Below are 17354 nucleotides of genomic sequence, written 5' to 3' on the forward strand. Positions count from 1 at the left end.
GATAGTAATCCGCGCAGTCGCTTTGCAAATAAAATGTGATTACTATTTCCCATCATTCCACAAATCGAACAAGGTTTCAAAGTTAGTAGCGCAAAAAGTCTACACAAGGCTTTTCAGAGCAATTTTATTTCTCTTAAGACATATTAAAGCGACATTCTTCTGTCTTTTTATGTCATTCTAATAAAAGCTCTTTATTCAACTGGCTCAAATTTGAACCAGGGGTACTCATTATCAGAAGAACTTGGAGGATACTCTCCAATACACCAATGCAGCTCATTCGTAATAGGAGGACAGGTACATCGAAACGGTTGTGGAACCCAACGATCAAAGGTGGTTCCCACATATCCCCCCGACGCCCTGAAAGCCAAACAGATGTCTTGCCCTTGCCATCCGGGGCGATCAAAATTGTCATTTTTGGCTTTAAGTTTGAAAAATGTGTGCAGTTTGTTCTCGCCCGATCTCTGATGGCTCAAGTATTCGAATGTGAACTTCTTGTTGTTGTAGCTTGAACTACAGGGTAGGACCTTATAGCCATAGTCGCTGAATGATGCTCCACGAGTCTCCTCCGGTTCGATCAGGAAAAGACATTTGTTTTGGTCATTCCTTGGCCGCAGTGTGTTATCAGCTTTGAGTTTCCATTGTTGGTTTTGCGCCGTAGTTGAACAAGATCGTGCTTCAGGCTCTGCCTCTCCAGATGAAGTCTCGTAAGTCAGACACCTGTTTTGAAGGAATGTAATGGGAGGGTAAAACAAACGGTAACTTATGTGAAGAAGAAGAATAACATATCACTAGTGTAAGTTGTAATCTTCTTTCGCGATTATTATCTCTTCCATCATTTTATTTTTGGTAACATTTTTACATCATCAAATAGTTTTTAATATAATCAGTTGCCTTTCTAAAGCCAAAATCATCTCAAACAATTACCAGAAAAACACTGGAAAGAAAACAGTGGCCCAGTGCATGATTAAAATCAGGTAGGATACTCACCCGATACAGGGTATGACCCCATTCAAACCATGAAGTAATTGAAATAAAGCAAACAAGAATATTTTTAAAACTTCATAAAGCTCTGTACATCCTAACAAACCTGTCATAAGTCTCTCGACTTGAGCTGTTATGATGTGAATGCGACCAGCGAATTCTTCCAAATGCAGGTATACCTAGAAAAGAGATAACAACGATTTAGAGGCTAAGTTAAACAAACTGTCATGAAAAACAAACAAACAGTAGAGTGTTTTCACTCACGTGTGTTGATATACAAGACAATAGCAAAACATCGAACAAGTTTTGCATAATAATAGAGTCAAATTACCAAAGGACAATTTAGCTATTGTTCAAGCGAAAACACTCTATGCACCTTATTCCAAAATGGCCGCCAATTTAGTATTATTTTGTTTACTTGCAAATTAGCCCTTGTTGCCTCGTTTAAAGGAAAATATTCTTTTGAATTTCGAGTTTAAGAACGAGGCAACAAGGTGTTAATTTGCAAGTAAACAAAAGCATACTAAAATGGTGGCCATTTTGGAATAAAGTTTATTATGGAGTATTTTCAAGTTGGAACGGCAGCCATGTTCAAACTAATCCTCCGGGAATTGAACTCTATTCTTATGCAGACTTTTTTATTTGTTTAGGTTGAAAAACATGCTCATTGATCACGTGAGTGAAAACTCTATAAAAGTATGGGTGAAGTAGCGTATATGGGGCAGAGATCAACAGCGTGCTCATGAGAGTGAATATGCTGCATCACTGTAATTTTCTGTTTAAACTCCAGTGCAATTCCTCAATAATCGCCCTTTTATTTCTGGGATTTGTTACTCCGTTACTACTTTCAAAATAAGTAGGAACAAAGCCATCAAAATCGCGACAACACTTTTTTTAAAGAATGATAATTTTTCTGCTTTAATACTGGAGATTATATACAAAGGACAAGTAGCTGAACTGTTGGCAGAAGAACGTATAGAACGACTCCATCGCTGTTATAAAAGCTTCTGACCCTAAGGAGAGCCTGAAAAAAAACTAACTAGGCTTGAACTAGAGTTGAGCCTATGACCTCTGCGATGCTAATGCAGTGTTTCACTAATTGAGTTATCAAGCCAACTGGGAGCTGGTCAGTCCTTTTTTGAGTTTGTAATGAACCTGTAGATGATCGCAGAGGTCATGGGTTCGAATTCTGTTCAAGTCTGGATTTTTTCCAGGCTCTCCTTAGGTTACTGCTTATGAACGCCAAACTTTACTCAAGCCAGGACCAGATTGTCTCCTTTAGGGGTCACAAAAAGCTTGAGCCACGCCCAGATGGTCTCCTTTAGGGGTTGAATTCAAATTTCCTTGCTTTAATGTGATTGGATATGACCTTTCATGTCACGTTGCGTGACGGCTCAAGTTTCAGTAGACTCACAAATTCATGTTAGGCCATCCCCATAAAATGTTTCGTTTCCCATCGCCCGATCGACCGACCCATTTTTGTGGAAAAGTAAAAAAAGAAAAATCAGAATCACTTGTAAAGAAGCAAGTACTTTAGTTTACAAGCACACGATCTTGTCTTATTAACACCAATTGTCTTAAATTACCATGGATACTTCGTTTTTGTAGCTTTTTTAGACATTTGGTAGTCCTGTTTCTGTTACCTCATCTGATTACGACCGAAAGGACCACGTAACCAAGCTTTCGTACTTAGCAGCCTGGCCTTCGCTGGCACTCAGAACCCTTCATGTGTTTATTTTTATTTTTTTGCCCGACCGACCGACCCACCTTCACGAGAGGGAGGGCGATGGGAAACGAAACATTTTATTGGGATGGCCTTATTAAAATGTCTCATTTTCACTTTTACTGGTAACGTTTTTAAAGCATAAAGGCTAATTTTTGAAAAGGTTTCCTGGGTCTCATAAACCAAGTTGTAGCATTTGTTACGTTCTTTTCTTACTCAAGAAAAATATTTTTGGGCTCTGTTGTTGTTTCACAAAAGCCCTTTGAAACCTAACTAGCTGGAAAAATCGTAATTCTCTTTTAAAAAGCTACACCAACCCCTATTATACCGTTTTATTTCAAATTGTGTTGTCAGTATTCCCTTCAAGCTCTGACGCCAGCGCCCACTTTCACATTGAAACTCCTAGTTAAGTTATTAAGGAACGACTTAACTGTTTCAGATGCTCATATTACACTTAATGAAGAATCCTCTATCAGAATAAGTAAATATATAAATATTTTCTAAGTGCTCAAAGGAGGCATTTTTTAAAACCGACCTACCTTGATGATCTACCATTCTCGACATGGCCTTGGCAATGGCAGGGTCTTCACATGTCTTAGTCTGTTCCATCCGGGTGTTAATTTTTCTTACTTCTATGTTCTTCCGCGCCGTGTCGTCCTTGTACTTTTTCTTAACAAAATTCATTCGCACGGCATACCCATTGGCCTCTAAAAGGCGAACCCGAGATATAAATTCCATCAGGCTTTCCACGCTGCCTGTGGATTGCTGTCCGTGTTTCCAGGCATAAGCTTCATACAAACTTGTTTGGGTAAGCAAAGGTTTTCCGCAAACTTGCAAGCGCAGGCTGCCAAGAGCGTCCTCAAGATGGTCGTCTCTGGCGTCAATCTGACAACCAAAGAGAATAAGTGAATAAAAACCCAAGTTTCTCTAACATACAAATGCAATAATTGATTCCAAGATCATCAGGCTTAAATGCTTTTGGCAGAATTGCTAACAGAAAAGATATTTGTATAACAAGCACCATTGCTTCAAAGCGTGAACATTACGATTGACACAAAATGGGCGTGGCCTTTTCTTTATTGCTGCCGCAGCGAGTGAGCCTAAAGCGAACGAGCGAGGCAGCTCTTTAATCAGCAGAAGATTACATTATAGGGGTTTGCAATCACTTTTTCCTACTAAACGCAAGGGATTGTGGTTAGTGGAAGATTTAGGATGAGTAGTGGTATGCCGCAAGGAATTGTGGTTATGCGCGAATGGGAAGATTTAGGATGCGCAGCATATCAAAGTCACGTTTAACAAAAGGTCATGAAATTTATCTGCATCACGTCGAGTAACGTAAACTCCTTTAAAATTATGAAGTTTTTGAACATTTTGCCTTCGTTTGCACAGTAAAACATAGAAAATGGAAAGAGGTCACATAGAGTAGGGAAGTTTAACATATTGAGCGTCAAGGCAATCCTGTTTCAGGGCAATCAGAAAAATATTAGGGTCGGCTTTTCGTGTCGGAATAATGCCGATTCTGGTTTGTTCTGGGAGACTAAAAGCGCAATTTCTCGTCACGCACAGATGTTTTCCTAAAAAGCCAATTGTTTTCGAAATCTACGTTGAATTTGGCGCGTTTTGATACCAAATTTTTCGCCGTTCGAAAAATTTTTCTTTCGGCCTTATGGCAGGGAAGTTTGGGAAGTGCGGTTTAAAAGTTCTCTTTGTATCCTGCGCTTTCATTTGCCGTGTTACAGAAGCGCTGGACCATGAAAGCACGAATGAAGATTTCCGTGGTTGTAGCCGTGACAATAAACTAGTGTTCATTGAGGAAATCAACGAGTAAGGCCCAAGTATTTAAAACCGTAAAATTTTCGATTGATTTCATTCAAAGATCTCCAAAACCGGTCATTTAAGTAATTTTATTTTGTTTCTTTATTTATTCTGATTTATTTTGCTATCTGATCTACTCTTTATCAAAAAAAGAGCTGAAGGGGAAGACGAAATTTACGATTCTCTCTGTCAAGACTGTAAAGCTGGCCATGGAAAATGTTCATTCTTTGTTCTAAAGAGTCCTCATCGGGGACATACACCTTTTGAAGCCGCTCAAAAGGAAAATTGTCCTCATCGTAATCACTCCACTTATCTGTGTCGTGACCATGGCCTTTAAAGTCTTTTATTATACATCAGACTCACTATGAAAAATCAGATTGGTCGAGAGCATTCAATCAATTCACAATAGCTTCTGAACTTGACATGATAAATGCAATATCTGCTGAAGATATTGCATTTATCATGTCAAGTTCAAACATCTGCCTGGTTACTAAGCCCCTTGGAGTGTTCTCCTTTGAAACAAAATGGCTGAATTCTTCGCTTCTGTTTCTGAGGATGAATTATGTGAAAAATGTATAATAAAACAATTATTGAATTCGGGTTTCGCCTGACATCACGAATTATCAAAACCTCGTGTCTCATCCAATCAATTCTTCACTGTTCAGTTCATAGGGTTATTGCTAGCATACTTTATATTGTTTTCCCCTTCGGCAGCATTATTACCATTTATGTATACTAGTTTAATGTATAGTGTTAGTTTCGTTGATGTGTGTTTGTTAATTTGTAGATGCTGGATAAATGAATAATATAATCTTACGGGCTTGGTATTCCATACCGGCTATCTATCTATGCCGCATGCAAAGATCTAGATATATTTCACCATTTGAACTGAATCAAAGTATGCTAAACGTTGGTGAGATGGCCACGTAATGATCCCTTTTCTTACAGAGCACCCTAATAAAAGCTGGATATCTTTACTTTTGATGCCAGCCTAATGGCTACTGTCTGGATAAAATCACAAACTTGTCTAAAAGCCAAGGGTACCCTGAGAGACGCTCTTGTACCCGGGAGAGTCAAGCCGTCGCCACATCACCTAGGAGTTTGAAAGCCTGAATTATTGTTACTGGAGTTATGAAGCCAGAGAAAGTGCGAGACGGCCATTCTCAAAATTTTTCCTCCCGCTATAATCACCTAGCCAGAGGTGATTATAGCGGAATATGACGTCATTCTCGGCCAATGAGAGCGAAGATTTCTATAATCACCTGAGTAATTATGCTAATAGTAGATAGTTCTAGTTAGGTGTCTCCTTTCTCCACTGCTAGATGTACTTAACACAATAACAAAGTCATCATCATTATTGTTATTATCCTTATCATTATCATTGTCATATTGTCTCGTCATTTGTAACCACTAATCATAGGACAAGATACCCAAATCGGTTTTTGCTTGCCATCAGATTAAATTTCGGATTTGTTTCCCGGTGTATAACATAGAGATGGCTGCTGATAAAGGAGTGAAAGCGTATGAGAGTAATCGAAAATGTCAGGAAACGTTAATTCACCATGTATCGAGCCCTGAACAGGTAAAAGGTTAAGCTAGATGTTTATGTGAATGTTTGCAGGTTCAGCGGAGAAGAGAATGGTTTTAAGGAAGCCGGCCAAAGTGAGTTACAGATGTTTCTACTGACCATTGAGAGACACCAACGTGGGGCCCTAACACTTAACTTTAAAGTTTAGCGTAGTGCATTTAAAAATATCAAAACCTCCGGTATGGGATATTGCGGATCCCTAACACTGTTGTTTATATATTGTTTACTCGTCTACCACAACTCAATTTCTTAACGTTTTTTCAAAAACTCATTATAACTCAGTTCAGCATGGAAAAACAAACAAAATCAGTGTTTAATGGGTGTCTTTATATCTGATAAACAAACGGTTTTCTAGATCTTGGCCAAAAATAACCCAAAATCTAAAAAAGTGCGAGAATGGATAGATCACTGATAGATGTACGGTAAGGCTTTTGAAGCCGTTCAATAAATTCGCAAGTCGTTTCTCTCAAGTCTCAAAGCACTCGGCTACAACTCGTGTTTTAAACTCGATAAAACACTCCGGCTCATTTATTAAATATTACTTACTGAATGCTAGGCGATTTTTATACTTTGCGTTACTCCCAATAATCCAATAGGAGTTTTATATGCGAACTATAGGAAATATAGAGCCGGGGCTTGGATGTATATATGTTAGACGAAATAGGGGTTTTCCCCTGAATAGTCAGAATAAGAAACAAACTCACACTCTCGAACCAACTGTCTTCACTAGCAGCCATTTCTTCGCTATTTCTCTCTCCTGCAGGTAGTTCTTTGTAACGCTTTACCTCTGCTAAGTATTCTCTTTGATAACCATCAATAAGCTGTAATTTTTCCACGTCGTTGGCCACAATATTCAACACATCTGTGTATTCACCCCCAGCAAGAAGGCTTTTGAAACCGTCTATGGAAAAGATTGCATATTGACTACGTTGAGTATATAGAAGGTTTCACGGTCGCCGACGCCATCTTGGTTGTGGGGCAAACATTGAATGTATGGGAAAAACAGTCGTGATTTTGGTCTTCGATAACTTGGGGAAGGTTGACATTCTGCAATTTCTATGAATTACAAAACTGAAAATATTACTTAAAAGAGGTAATCAATCAAATTTGAGAATTGTACTCTTACAAAGAAAATCGCAAATTTAAATTTTATTTTTCATATATTTGTCTCTAAAATGGAGCCGCCGTTCGCGGGAAAATTGAGAAGCATTTGTATGAATAACTAAAAGAGCGAATTCTCGCTTCTCAGCGAACCGGTACCCTTCAAATTTAATCGGCTAACACTCTTAGCTAAGATCTTTAGTTTCCACAGAAATTTCAGAATATCAACCTTGCCCAAGCTATTGAGAATCAAAATCCGGCAGGATTTTTTCCATACATTCACTGTAAATTTTTGCCGCGTTTGCCCCACATCCAAGATGACGTCGGCGACCTTCGTTGAAACCTTCTAGAGTCATCAGTGAAATATTGCGTGCGCGCGCGCGTGTGTGTGTGTAGTGAGTTAAAGTGAGGTAGTAAGGTAGTAAGTGAGAATAGTGTGTGGTAAAATTGTATGTAAAACTGAAAATCAGCAAATATCATTAAAATACAAAAAAACCAATGAAATATCTTTCTGTGGTTACAGTATTAAAATCGACGGTCAAAAAAACGTTTAGCAGGAAAACAATTAATGCCTAGAGGGAAAATGACGAAACTTAATTATAACCAATTACCGACCCAAACGATGCTAGAATAAGACGCTTTAATATATCCTTCTACCAATATCCGACCTACCGAAAGGTAGACTCGATCCGTAAAGGAGACTGACTGCGACCGATAACAAAATTCAGGCATTGTATACCAAACATATAATGATGGATTTTTCATTTCCTCTAATTTTTCTCTACGAGAAGCTGATACGTTATAAATTATAAACATCAAACATTCTGAGTTCAATCTTACTCTCCACGTCAGTCGCTAAACCATCCAACCTTGTCTTTAACTTATTGATCTCTGCAACATTAACTTCACTTTCACTCTCTGTTCCTCCTGATCCCATAAAGCGGTCGATGTTGTCAAACCAGCCGACCACGTTATTGACCCTCCCCATAAAGTCGGCAAGATCGTTAAAAAGGGTGAAGGCTGCGATGATTCCGCCAATAAAACGCTTGTGTCCGACCTGGAAAAAAAAGAGAGAATGGATTAGAAGGAGGGAAAAAAAGAAAAAAGTTCTTAAGGAAAGGGGCAAGCAAGAGAAAGGAAGATAGAAAGAAAGAAAATAAGGAAGCGCCACTGAGCAGAAGAAGGCGAACAAGCGATTTTCGGTCTTTATGTCTTAGCTTAATCCCTTCACTCCCAAGACAGATTTTAATCTGAGAATAATTCGTATTCCGGCCCAAGTTGTAAGCCGAAAGGGATGTATTACGATATTTAACTGCTCGAATCTCATTTTTTTATTGACAAGGGAGCTCCAACCAATCGAGCTTTATCGCCATGAGACATATGTTTACGTCATTCCAGGATTGTTTTGTTGGATTGTTAAAATCATAAGCAATAACCCAGGAAACTGCCTGACCCAATCCCATTAATTGGTGTGCTTACTTCTACAACTGATTTTCCCGACTCCACTTCACTAATCCCGTATACCTATTTAAAGTGGTGAATAAGTAAAACGGAGATTTATTCAGGGGAGGCCGAAGTTAAAAAAGGTAGCCGCGTTCCGAGATTTGCCGTTTTTCAGAAAATGCTCTTCCTGTGAGAGTTCTATCTATATCCTGGCAGAGAAATTAGAGTGACGATTGTAAGGGAAAGTTCATTTAATATGACAAGGAGGGGATGAAGATATTGAGGGAGGGAGGGGCGAAAATTTTTAGACAGCTGAAAGAGGGGCTTTGAAAAAATTGTTGAACTAAGAGAAGGGCTCCGAAAATTTGTTTTCTTCAAAACCAACAGGATGGGGGGTGGGGAGGGGCTTCTAAAACATTGAACTGCTAGCGAGGAGGCCTGCTAAAATTTTAAGCTTCGAGTTCCAATATCTTCATCCCCCTCTCTTGTCATATTAAATGAACTTTCCCTAAGGGGTTAATTAATTGTTAGTTCCTTTTTAACGATAGCAATTGACTGCGTTACTAATACTTTTCCTTTAAGGGTGTTAATGTTAAAAACTGTTAAGCATTTCAGTGAATGTGCAAATTGTGTCCATTATTACAGAAAATAAATGTAAACCATATAGAAGTAATTGTTTGATAAAAGTGTAAATATAGGTGTTTTTGGAATGAAGTTAGTGTCTGTGATGGTGTTGATGAAGTGTCAAGAGAAAAGACCAATCTGTTACCTTTTCATGATGAATGGTCAAATTAGCGATTCCGGCTTCTTGCAACCTTTTTTTCAAATTGTCATGGCTTTTTTCATGGCGCCCATGGCCTGGATGCGATTCACAACCTAAAACAATTACAGCCAACAGCAACACGGGCAAACACAACGTCTTCATTGTCGAACCCCAATCTTCAACTGAACGCTGGCTATCACTCCGCAATCACGGATGTCAACTGCAAATCGTGTCACATTTGTTTTTCACTCTCCCAATTAATTTGTAATGTTTGACCTTAACACTAGTCTTTTGTCTGGTACCGGCTGTGTTTATTGTGTCTTCCACGCTTGCTTGCTTGGGGCTGGTGGGATATACTAATGTACCCGATATTTCCCCCATGAGGTACCAATATATCTTAAAATTGTAAAAAGTGTGATTCCGTAAATTACCTAAAATTAACTCGAAGCAAAATACATTATACCCGAACTGTGACAAAAAATACCTTATACCTGAGTTAAAACTGCTCGAGATACCGTTTACCCAAGCCCCTTAGCCTAGCCTTATCGGATTTCTTTTAACACTGCAGCTTCAAACTTAGCAAAAGTCAGTATTTGTCTCTTGGTTAGGATTCACCTGTTGTTGCCGTTTAGCCGAAGGGAAAAAAAAAGTGGAAAATTCAAAAGCGTTTGCTGACTTAGATTTTCGAATCCCCTCCTCCCTTCTCGTTACTCCCGTGTGTAATATGAGTAGTCATCAAAAAATGGTGAAAGTGTCCCGATTTATCTTCTCATGAGATCTCGTTGTGAAAGTCATATGAACAGAAACTTCACGTTTTAAGAGTGATTGTCAGTAAAAATCAAAGAAATCGTGGCCACGGTCAAAAAATCGATTTCGCTCATACTTTGTCAGTTTGAAGGCCTAGGTAAGTAACTGAAGGATATGAGGTTAGTTTTTTGAAATATTCCATATAACGGCAGAAAACCACGAAAAACGGTCACCCTACCGGAAGCTCGGATTTCACATAGCGGAAACTCGAAATTTTACACTTTTCAGCTTCTCGCTACACAGACGTTTACATAGCTGTGAATCTTTCTTAAGTATAATTGAATACATTGATTCTTCCTTAGTCAAACCATGGGAATTATTTTTATCTCTGCTTATTTGTGAGCGAACCGAGACCCGATTAAGAAGACACACTTTTCTCATTTACGCGAAGGTGTAAAATAATCCAAACTCAGCGACGAAAAAAGCTGATCGGTAGTTCTTCAAATCCTCTGATATTATAATTAAAGACAGTTCAGTCATTGATTTTTAGGTCTATTGTTTTAAATCTTTAGGATCTAGTAGCACTTTTGCATGAACGCCGATCAAAATTCGATAAAATTCCAATTGAGCGCCCTTGAAATCTACAACTCTACATAACAATGCACTATTGAATAAATTAACTCCTCGGCCAAAGTTTGTACATAATGAGGGTTTTACTTTCTTAGCGGTTTGAACCTTTTAAAAATATATATTGATGTTAAATATTGTCTACACAGGTAAAACAAACTATGAAACACCAAAATTACCACGAGCTGAAATTAAATCTCACAGGCTCGCTCCCTAATCTGTGTCACGCACGAGCGACTTCGCTACAATTAGTACAGTAACAAACAGATATTTACATCTGTTAATTTACATTGTCTTATTTTAAAATATGTTACTCAACGATGTGCCAGGTTCCCCAGTTAACTTGCTGAAGTAAAAATAAAAGAAAATATCATAATAGCAATTCAAACTGAAACGATAAGAATTGATTTTATTAAGAATGAGGAGCTTTATACCGTCGATAGCCAATCAGAAGTACCTGTTCTCACGAAAATTGCATCGTTCTTTAAATAAATAAATCCAATTATCTTTATCTGTGAAACATTGCATCTAAAACCAGAGTTTACTGTCGGGGAACTTCATAGAACAGCGATGTCTTGCTCGTTCTTGAACATTGTTGGTGGGATTTGCGGCGCAGACGAACGCACAAGTTCTTCAACTTCTGTCACGCCTCTCACGCGGTGTAACAGGGATATCAAAATTCACAAAAAGTCGTTGAAATTTTCCGGAATTGAAATGGAGGTAGAATTAATTTTGGCGAGATGTGGATGTTTTCAAAAGCCGGCGAATTTATCGGATATGACTATCTGTCCGGTTCATCGTGCCAAGTTAGGTTTAGGTTGGCGAAGGACGGGTAATCTTTGCACCATCCCGGAAGTTGTTTCTGGTCACTGCAAGGAGCTGAGGAAGGCACCCGCACTGGAAAAAGGAATAAATTTATTCCAATCCATGAAGATATTTGAGCTTTCAAAACAGCTCGTCCCTGTGGGCTCAGGTAAGCAACCAACTACTTGATGTTCTACCAAACAGAAACTGTCTCCAATGAATTATTTATTATGGCCATATTGGAGTGATGCAACGACCGTAATTGTGCTATTAAACGTAAACATATAAATGTTGATGTGACGTTTCCACTAGTATACTGTGCAAACTGTGCACTTTGTGGGTGGTTGGGGAGAGAGAGTAGGATGGTTGTTAAATCCTTTCCCCCACCCCCTTCCCTCCTTTTTAAATGTCGTAAAAATGACAGTGCACATTATTTATTCTTCAGTGCCCTCTTTGGAAAATTCTTAGTATTTTTCATCGAATATTGTCAAAATTAAACTTTATTTCCTCTATCAATGACAGACTGTAGTGTTGTTTGACAAGCGCAATCAATAAAACATGCAAGTCGTAAAACTCATAGTGTTTTTAATAGTCGCATTGGACAACAGAATGAAGAGGATACAAAACTCATTGGAGACAGTTCCTGCTTGGTAGTACATTTTTTAGTTGTTATTTACCTGAGCCCATAGGGACGAGCTATTTTGAAAGGTCAAATATCTTCATGGATTGGAAAAAATATATTCCTATTCCAGTGCGGTCACTTTTCACAGCTCCTGCTGAGTGACCCGAAACAACTTCCTGTATGGTGCAAAAATCAATACTTTTGAACATGATGTATTACTCAGTAAGTGACACAGGCATAATCGGAAAAAAAACCGAGTGCTTCATGGGACAAACATCCTGCATACTGCTAGGATTGGAATGTCATGTGTGGCATACGCGCAATGGAATAAATGTGACATTTTTAAGCCTGGTGAATAAATGAGAATGATGTATTATTCAGTAAGTGACACAGGCCTACTCGGAAAAAAAGAAATCCGAGTGCTTGAAGATTTTAGATATATGAAAATTCACATATTTGCACTGCGGTGGAAAGATGAAATTAGAAGATCCTCGCAGCTAAGAACACTACTGAAACTAGTAGTTGTAAGTAGGACCTGAAAAAAAAAAAAAAAAATTTCAGGCCAGTACGGGATTTGAACCCATGACCTCTGCAATACCGGTGCAGCGCTCTACCAATTGAGCTAGCAAGCCAACTGGGAACTATTCAATGAATTGGGTAGAAATAAACATCCGAGTGAATGAAGATTTTAGATATATGAAAATTCACATATTTGCACTGCGGTGGAAAGATGAAATTAGAAGATCCTCGCAGCTAAGAACACTACTGAAACTAGTAGTTGTAAGTAGGACCTGAAAAAAATTTCAGGCCCGTACGGGATTTGAACCCATGACCTCTGCGATACCGGTGCAGCGCTCTACCAATTGAGCTAACAAGCCAACTGGGAGCTGGTTAATGAATTGGGTACAAATCCGAGTGCTCTCGGCCATCAGGAGTCGAAACTATCGACATCGTGTCAGGTTATGCCTAAGTGACACGATGAGACGGTACGGGTAGTCATCTCCAATAAACTCGTTGGCTTTTAAAAACACGCAATCTTGCTAAAATCAATTCTGGTTCAAGTCCGGAGAGTTTTTTAGGACTTCGTGCGATGTTTTATATCCTTGTTGCATAGCGTGAGCAGTGTGACGAAAGCTGAGTAAGGGTAGAAATTAGCCATTGGAAGTTACTTAGCAAGTGCGTTCGTCTGCGCCGCAAATCCCACCGACAATATTCAAGAACGAGCAAGACGTCGTTGTTATGTATGTCTATTAACTTCGCCAACAACATACTCTGGTTATATGGTTAAGTAGATTTGTTTATTTAGAGAACGATGCAATATTTGCTTTTCGTGGAAACAGTTACTTCCGATTGGTTTTCGACGGCACAAAACTTCTCATACTAAATAAAATCAATTATTATTGAGCTAGAATTACTATTAAGGTTTTCTTTTTTTTTTCAGCAAGTTAACTGGGAAACCTGGCACATCTTTGAGTAAGATATTTTAAAAATACGACTTATTAAAAATCAACGGATGTAAATATCTGTTTGTTACTGTACTAATTGTAGCTAAGTCGCTCGTGCGTGACGCAGATTAGGGAGCGAGCCTGTGAGATTTAATTTCAGCTCGTGGTAATTTTGGTGTTTCATAGTTTGTTTTACCTGTGTAGACAATATTTAACATTAATATATATTTTTAAAGCGCTTCAAACCGCTAAAAAAGCAAAACCCTTATGTTTTATGTACAAACTTTGGCCGAGGAGTTAATTTATTCAATAGTGCTTTGTTATGTAGAGTTGTAGATTTCAAAGGCGCTCAATTGGAATTTTATCGAATTTTGATCGGCGTTCATGCAAAAGTGCTACTAGATCCTAAACATTTAAAACCGTATACCTAAAAATCAATGACTAAACTGTCTTTGGTTATAATATCAGAGGATTTGAAGAACTAGCGGTCAGCTTTTTTCGTCGCTGAGTTTGGATTATTTTACACCTTCGCGTAAAAGTGTGTCTTCTTAATCGGGTCTCAGTTCGCTCACAAATGAGTAGAGATAAAAATAATTCCCATGGTTTGACTAAGGAAGAATCAATGAATTCAATTATACTTAAGAAAGATTTACAGCTATATAAACGTCTGTGTAGCGAGAAGCTGAAAAGTGTAAAATTTCGAGTTTCCGCTGGGTGAAATCCGAGCTTCCGGTAGGGTGACCGTTTTTCGTGGTTTTCTGCCGTTATATGGAATATTTCAAAACACTAACCTCATATCCTTCAGTTACTTACCTAGGCCTTCAAACTGACAAAGTATGAGCGAAATCGATTTTTTTACCGTGGCCACGTTTTTTGAATTTTCCTTGATTTTTACTGACATTTACTCTTAAGAGTGTCTCTGTAAGAGCGGTCCGGTCGATTTTGCTTGAGACACGGATTTCGCTCGTTTCTCGTGTGTTGTAAGACATTCATGTACCTATACTAAAACCACAATCAGTTTGATCGGATCTCTTTATTTTTCAGAGTTTTACGGAAATTAAATTTCACTCGAGCGCAGGCTAGTTGTGACACTTTTCAAGACTTTAATTTTATACAACTTTAGAGGACAATTTACAAAAAACTACGGAACTCAGCAAAAAACAAATACCACAGCCATGTATATTAACTCTATCTTATCTATCGAGGCGACTTTCGTAAACATCACGTATCAATCAAGGAAACAGGAAGACTTGAATGACACCTTATCGGTTCGCCTAAATCAAACACGCCAAAACCGATCAAATTCAAGGTACATTTTTGAAAAAGTGAGGAGGCGTTCTTAACTGATCCAACTAACATAGCTAGGAAGTAGGTGCCATAGAAAAGATAACTACAGAAAAAAACTTTGCGGCCCGACCTTTACGAGAACTTTATAACTCCGTGAACTTACCTAATTTTCGGCAATCTCCAAGTTTGGCCGCCATTTTGAGGGACTTGTCAACATGAAGCGTAACCGATAAAAATAGGGCAGGTTAATCTAAAACCGTCAGAAATACATACGAAAGCAATTCAAATGAACTTTACTTTCAATTCAAGCGGCAAAATTTGAAATTGTTCGTTAAACTTACAATCCTCATGCGACCATTTCTTTCAACAATTCAAACACTACAACTAGTGTTCGAATTCCCCTCGTCGATTCCACCGCAAGAAATAACCTGTACCACCCAAGCTTCGACTCGAATGTGAATTACGAATCAAATAACATAACTGCTTCATCTTCGCGGCAATATCAAGCTGGTATTTTGATTTTCCGATCGACAAGAACGGTGATCAGGAATAAATCGGTTTGTTTACCTCGTAAACATTATTGAGATTATAAACATTATTCAGAATGTATGCAAAGTGATAGAGATTTGATTCATTCCGCTGACACGTTCTTTAAAGTTATGGCGCGTGCAGGTTTTTTCTATCAAAAGTCGCGCGTGCAACACACCGGAATTGAAAATTCGTCGTAAAATCGCACGAACCTTAGAATGAGTTTAGGCAACTTTGACTTCTGGCGAGATTAAGAGGATGGTTCAAAGGACCCCTTGAGATTTTTTTCAGGACTATAACTGAGAATTGTTAATAACTATGATAATCGTCATCATTAGCGGACGGTGCTTTTTGCTCATTGTTGTCATCATTATCGTTATCACGCCGGAAGAAGTATAAAGCCGGCATGTCGCCTTACCTAGTTACACAGAAAATTGTTCTCTCTTTTGGTCCCCTTGGATCCTGGAAACTGTTACTATTAAGACGATCAACGAGAAAGCCTTTATAATTATTGAAACTTTTGATTAACAGAATGTAGGAAAAAATCGGTGGGGAGAGTTTTTCACGTATCTTATAATCTGAACGATAGTTTTAAATAAAACAAATAACAATTCATTCAATTTACCTTAGTTGTCTCGTGTTTAAAAGTGGCGTTTCTGGGGACCGTAGATTCTTCTCTGATTCTTCTTGTCTCAGCCAAGACTCACTATCATCAACTTTTTTCTTGTGCTTCTTACGGCATGGGACACAGTGAGCTGAGGTAAGCGATTGCAACTTTCTCAGTTAAAGTAAAGCCTAGTAGCATCCATCAGGAATTAAAAACCGACATGCACTGTTTACTTTTATTATTCTTAATGTAATAAGGGGTGTTTTAGTCTGCAAATTTAATCATATCGGTTAATGAGAATCATACAAACTGAGGAAAACTGACCGCCGCATGAGTAAGTAGATTGCGTTGTCAGGTGATTTGATCTTCTACAAAAACATTATTGATTATCAACCGAGCAACTTTGTACATATTTCCATCTGTGATGAAAAGCACTTACACATAGATCTACTTTTTTTCAACGTGATGTGTACTTAAGTACCCTTCATCTAATAAAGAATTTCTTCTCTTTTCGAGCAGATATGTCACGTGATAAAAATAGAAAACAGAAAATGTTACTGAAGACCACCTGATTCAACTGGAATAATAACTCCAAACAGCTTTTGAACGTCCTGAGACATATGTAAGGTAATTACATCTCTGCCTTGGATACGCTTCCTGACACCATCATGATCAGGGTACTGACGTGTTACCTTTGCACTTCTCCAAAACTTCCCCAGAGTGTAGCGATGCCTATAACAAATCCACGTTTTTTTGTTTATCTTCCTGAGCGAGGTGAAATAGGCCAATCCTTGCCAAGATTAGCTCATTTTCACTTAAAAACCTCTTTAGACAGGTGGCAGCTTATCAAATGATGTTTTACTTCGTCATTGTATTCAGACAGTCGTACCAAACCACTTAAGCCACACGATGAACCAAAGATTTTTCCATCTTTGCTATTCAAAAAGCAGTCCTGAGGCATAATGAACGTCTCGCTTGTGAACGACTTCTTCCTGTACTTGTAATTGTTTCCAACGCGATACAAGTTCGGGACATCTAAAGGAACTCATTATAACTTTGTATATTCGATACGATTTCAATTTCCGCGTCAAAGGAGAAGCCTACTGTAATTCGTGAGTGGTCAGTGGTTACGCTAGTGAGGTAAAGAATAGGTTTGTGACTTTCTCATTCAATTGAAAGACTCGCGTCACTCTTATAAAATGGTTGAACGGAATACAGACTTCGAGTAGTCTCTTATTTTTCCTAAAGATAGTGAGGTTACGCGTATCCTGTG

At 38.4% G+C, this 17354-nt stretch overlaps 5 protein-coding genes across 7 annotated transcripts in view; 3 read left to right on the forward strand and 2 right to left on the reverse strand.

Moving 5' to 3' along the window:
• The window catches only part of LOC149043664 (uncharacterized), a 203361-nt gene that overhangs the window by 71804 nt on the left and 114203 nt on the right, over nt 1-17354 (forward strand). The gene's annotated exons all lie outside the window — the stretch shown is intronic.
• LOC149043665 (uncharacterized) overlaps nt 1-17354 on the forward strand; it is a 191601-nt gene that overhangs the window by 68141 nt on the left and 106106 nt on the right. The window lies entirely within an intron of this gene.
• LOC113683767 (uncharacterized) lies at nt 111-9634 on the reverse strand. The gene is made up of 6 exons (XM_089210576.1): nt 9421-9634; nt 8049-8265; nt 6812-7008; nt 3244-3589; nt 1088-1160; nt 111-717 (listed from the first exon to the last, which is right to left on the reverse strand). The coding sequence occupies exons 1-6, from the start codon at nt 9574-9576 to the stop codon at nt 192-194; spliced, it is 1515 nt and encodes a 504-aa protein (XP_089066702.1). The 5' UTR covers nt 9577-9634; the 3' UTR covers nt 111-191.
• The window catches only part of LOC113676610 (uncharacterized), a 29074-nt gene continuing 21220 nt past the window's right edge, over nt 9501-17354 (reverse strand). For 2 of the 3 annotated variants that reach the window (XM_089210642.1, XM_089210645.1), the window contains exon 8: nt 9504-9634. In XM_089210642.1, coding sequence (XP_089066768.1) covers nt 9631-9634 — 4 coding nt within the window. In that variant the 3' untranslated portion in view covers nt 9504-9630. Of the gene's footprint in view, nt 9635-17354 lie in introns of all 3 variants that reach the window. The other variant, XM_089210644.1, reaches the window with a different exon arrangement.
• LOC149043667 (uncharacterized) lies at nt 11220-13689 on the forward strand. The gene is made up of 2 exons (XM_089210647.1): nt 11220-11761; nt 13656-13689. Exons 1-2 carry the CDS (start codon nt 11359-11361, stop codon nt 13661-13663), a joined length of 411 nt encoding a protein of 136 aa, XP_089066773.1. The 5' UTR covers nt 11220-11358; the 3' UTR covers nt 13664-13689.

Source organism: Pocillopora damicornis, chromosome 6, assembly GCF_964200805.1.
Source record: "Pocillopora damicornis chromosome 6, jaPocDami1.2, whole genome shotgun sequence".
Taxonomy (NCBI): domain Eukaryota; kingdom Metazoa; phylum Cnidaria; class Anthozoa; order Scleractinia; family Pocilloporidae; genus Pocillopora; species Pocillopora damicornis.

What these genes read in the sequence shown, in the direction of transcription:
- LOC149043667 (XM_089210647.1), top strand. Translation starts at nt 11,359, where the DNA reads ATGTCTTGCTCGTTCTTGAACATTGTTGGTGGGATTTGCGGCGCAGAC.
- LOC113683767 (XM_089210576.1), bottom strand. Translation starts at nt 9,576, where the DNA reads ATGAAGACGTTGTGTTTGCCCGTGTTGCTGTTGGCTGTAATTGTTTTA. An exon ending in TGACCATTCATCATGAAAAG is followed by an intron (nt 8,266 to 9,420) that starts GTAACAGATTGG and finishes TTTTTTTTCCAG; the next exon opens with GTCGGACACAAGCGTTTTAT. An exon ending in GAGAATGGTAGATCATCAAG is followed by an intron (nt 1,161 to 3,243) that starts GTAGGTCGGTTT and finishes TCTCTTTTCTAG; the next exon opens with GTATACCTGCATTTGGAAGA.